The sequence below is a fragment of the Myxine glutinosa genome, chromosome 4, assembly GCF_964187855.1.
Source record: "Myxine glutinosa chromosome 4, kmMyxGlut1.1, whole genome shotgun sequence".
NCBI classification, from domain to species: Eukaryota; Metazoa; Chordata; class Myxini; order Myxiniformes; family Myxinidae; genus Myxine; species Myxine glutinosa.
In genome coordinates, this window is record NC_136264.1 from 200,303,288 (window position 1) to 200,305,871 (window position 2,584).

General features: G+C 53.3%; 1 protein-coding gene across 1 annotated transcript in view; it reads left to right on the forward strand.

The window, feature by feature from the left end:
• The first annotated feature begins 709 nt into the window (after positions 1-709).
• The window catches only part of LOC137425629 (palmitoyltransferase ZDHHC5), a 264,857-nt gene continuing 262,982 nt past the window's right edge, over positions 710-2,584 (forward strand). The window contains exon 1 of the mRNA XM_068114234.2: positions 710-928. Coding sequence (XP_067970335.2) covers positions 831-928 — 98 coding nt within the window. The 5' untranslated portion in view covers positions 710-830. The remainder of the gene's footprint in view (positions 929-2,584) is intronic.

The window sequence follows — 2,584 nt, forward strand, 5'->3', positions numbered from 1 at the left end:
TACTTTTTTACATGTTTTACATGTGTCCTGTGGTTTATGTGCTTTACATGTGTTACAGGTGTTATGTGGGTTACGTGTGTTATGTGTTTTACGTGTTACATGTTTTGTGTAACGTGTTTTATGTGTTACATGTTTGGTGTTGCGAGTTTTCCATGTTTTATGTTTTTTGTCTGTGTTACGTCTTTTTCATGCTTTACGACCTTTGCGTGTTTCATGTGTTACATGTTTTACGTGTGTTACATGTTTTTTCGTGTTTTACATATCTTTTGTGTGTTACGTGTTTTACATTTTTTGTTACTTTTTTTTTTTTGACATATGTTACGTGTATTATGTGGTTTACGTGCTTTACATGTGTTACGGGTGTTATGTGTGCCATGTGTTTTTCGCGTGTGACCATACGTGTTTGACGTGTTTTACTTTGTAACGAGCGAACGATTCACGATGAACTCTCCTTCACCAACGCAATACCTCACCCACTCAGTCTCAGGTGAGGTGCGTATGAGCGGTCCTGCCAATCCACAGAGGAAAAATGCATTTTTCTGATGCTCCAAGAACTTTACGTCACCGATTATGGTCATTTGTTGATTTTAATTTATCGTTGAAATATTTTCATCATGAAAACGAAATTATAACAGGTTCAGCGACCTAGAGCGCGGAGGGAGATGATCAGTATCGTTCTACGGTGTTGTCGTTGCCGCCGCCCTGCGGAGTGATACATTGTGAAGCTGCGGCCGTTGTGGGGACTATATTAATTTTTTTATTTTTTATTTTATTTGAAACTTGTAAGATAAAGCTGGTATTTTATTATTTTAGCATGAAACGCAGGTAGGATGCCTCCGGGAAGAAAATTCAAACCGACCAAGTACATCCCCGTCGCCACCGCCACGACGCTCCTCGTGGGTTCGAGCACCCTGTTCTTCGTGTTCACGTGAGAGCGCTCGGATGGAGCTGCTGTGGGAATCTCGTGCAGGGCAGGGCGCAGTCACCGCTAGGCAAATCCGGGAAACTCGGGCCTACCGGCCTTAGGGCCTCTAGCAGGGAGTTATTGTTAAATGTGTCTCCGAGAAACAGGACAAACGTTCATGTGTCTCCCAGAACAGGGACAGGACAAACGTTCATGTGTCTCCCAGAACAGGGACAGGACAAACGTTAAATGTGTCTATGGAAAACGGGTCTGTGTTATGGTGAGTGTGTGTCGGTGTCAGGGTCAGGGTGAGTGTGTCGGTGTCAGAGTGTGTGTGTGTGTCGGTGTCAGGGTGAGTGTGTGTGTCGGTGTCAGGGTGAGTGTGTGTGTCGGTGTCAGGGTGAGTGTGTGTGTCGGTGTCAGGGTGAGTGTGTGTGTCGGTGTCGGGGTGAGTGTGTGTCGGTGTCGGGGGGAGTGTGTGTCGGTGTCGGGGGGAGTCGGTGTCGGGGGGAGTGTGTGTTGGTGTCGGGGGGAGTGTGTGTTGGTGTCGGGGGGAGTGTGTGTTGGTGTCGGGGGGAGTGTGTGTCGGTGTCGGGGGGAGTGTGTGTCGGTGCGGTGTCGGGGGGAGTGTGTGTCGGTGCGGTGTCGGGGGGAGTGTGTGTCGGTGCGGTGTCGGGGGGAGTGTGTGTCGGTGTCGGGGGGAGTGTGTGTCGGTGTCGGGGGGAGTGTGTGTCGGTGTCGGGGGGAGTGTGTGTCGGTGTCGGGGGGAGTGTGTGTCGGTGTCGGGGGGAGTGTGTGTCGGTGTCGGGGGGAGTGTGTGTCGGTGTCGGGGGGAGTGTGTGTCGGTGTCGGGGGGAGTGTGTGTCGGTGTCGGGGGGAGTGTGTGTCGGTGTCGGGGGGAGTGTGTGTCGGTGTCGGGGGGAGTGTGTGTCGGTGTCGGGGGGAGTGTGTGTCGGTGTCGGGGGGAGTGTGTGTCGGTGTCGGGGGGAGTGTGTGTGTCGGTGTCGGGGGGAGTGTGTGTCGGTGTCGGGGGGAGTGTGTGTCGGTGTCGGGGGGAGTGTGTGTCGGTGTCGGGGGGAGTGTGTGTCGGTGTCGGGGGGAGTGTGTGTCGGTGTCAGGGTGAGTGTGTGTCGGTGTCAGGGTGAGGGTCTGTCGGTGTCAGGGTGAGGGTCTGTCGGTGTCAGGGTGAGGGTCTGTCGGTGTCAGGGTGAGGGTCTGTCAGTGTCATGTTGAGGACCTGTCGGTGTCATGTTGAGGACCTGTCGGTGTCATGTTGAGGACCTGTCGGTGTCATGTTGAGGACCTGTCGGTGTCATGTTGAGGACCTGTCGGTGTCATGTTGAGGACCTGTCGGTGTCATGTTGAGGACCTGTCGTTGTCATGTTGAGGACCTGCCGGTGTCATGTTGAGGACCTGTCGGTGTCATGTTGAGGACCTGTCGGTGTCATGGTGAGGGTCTGTCGATGTCATGGTGAGGGTCTGTCGGTGTCATGGTGAGGGTCTGTCGGTGTCAGGGTGAGGGTCTGTCGGTGTCATGTTGAGGGTCTGTCGATGTCATGGTGAGGGTCTGTCGATGTCATGGTGAGGGTCTGTCGATGTCATGGTGAGGATCTGTCGATGTCATGGTGAGGGTCTGTCAATGTCATGGTGAGGGTCTGTCGATGTCATGGTGAGGATCTG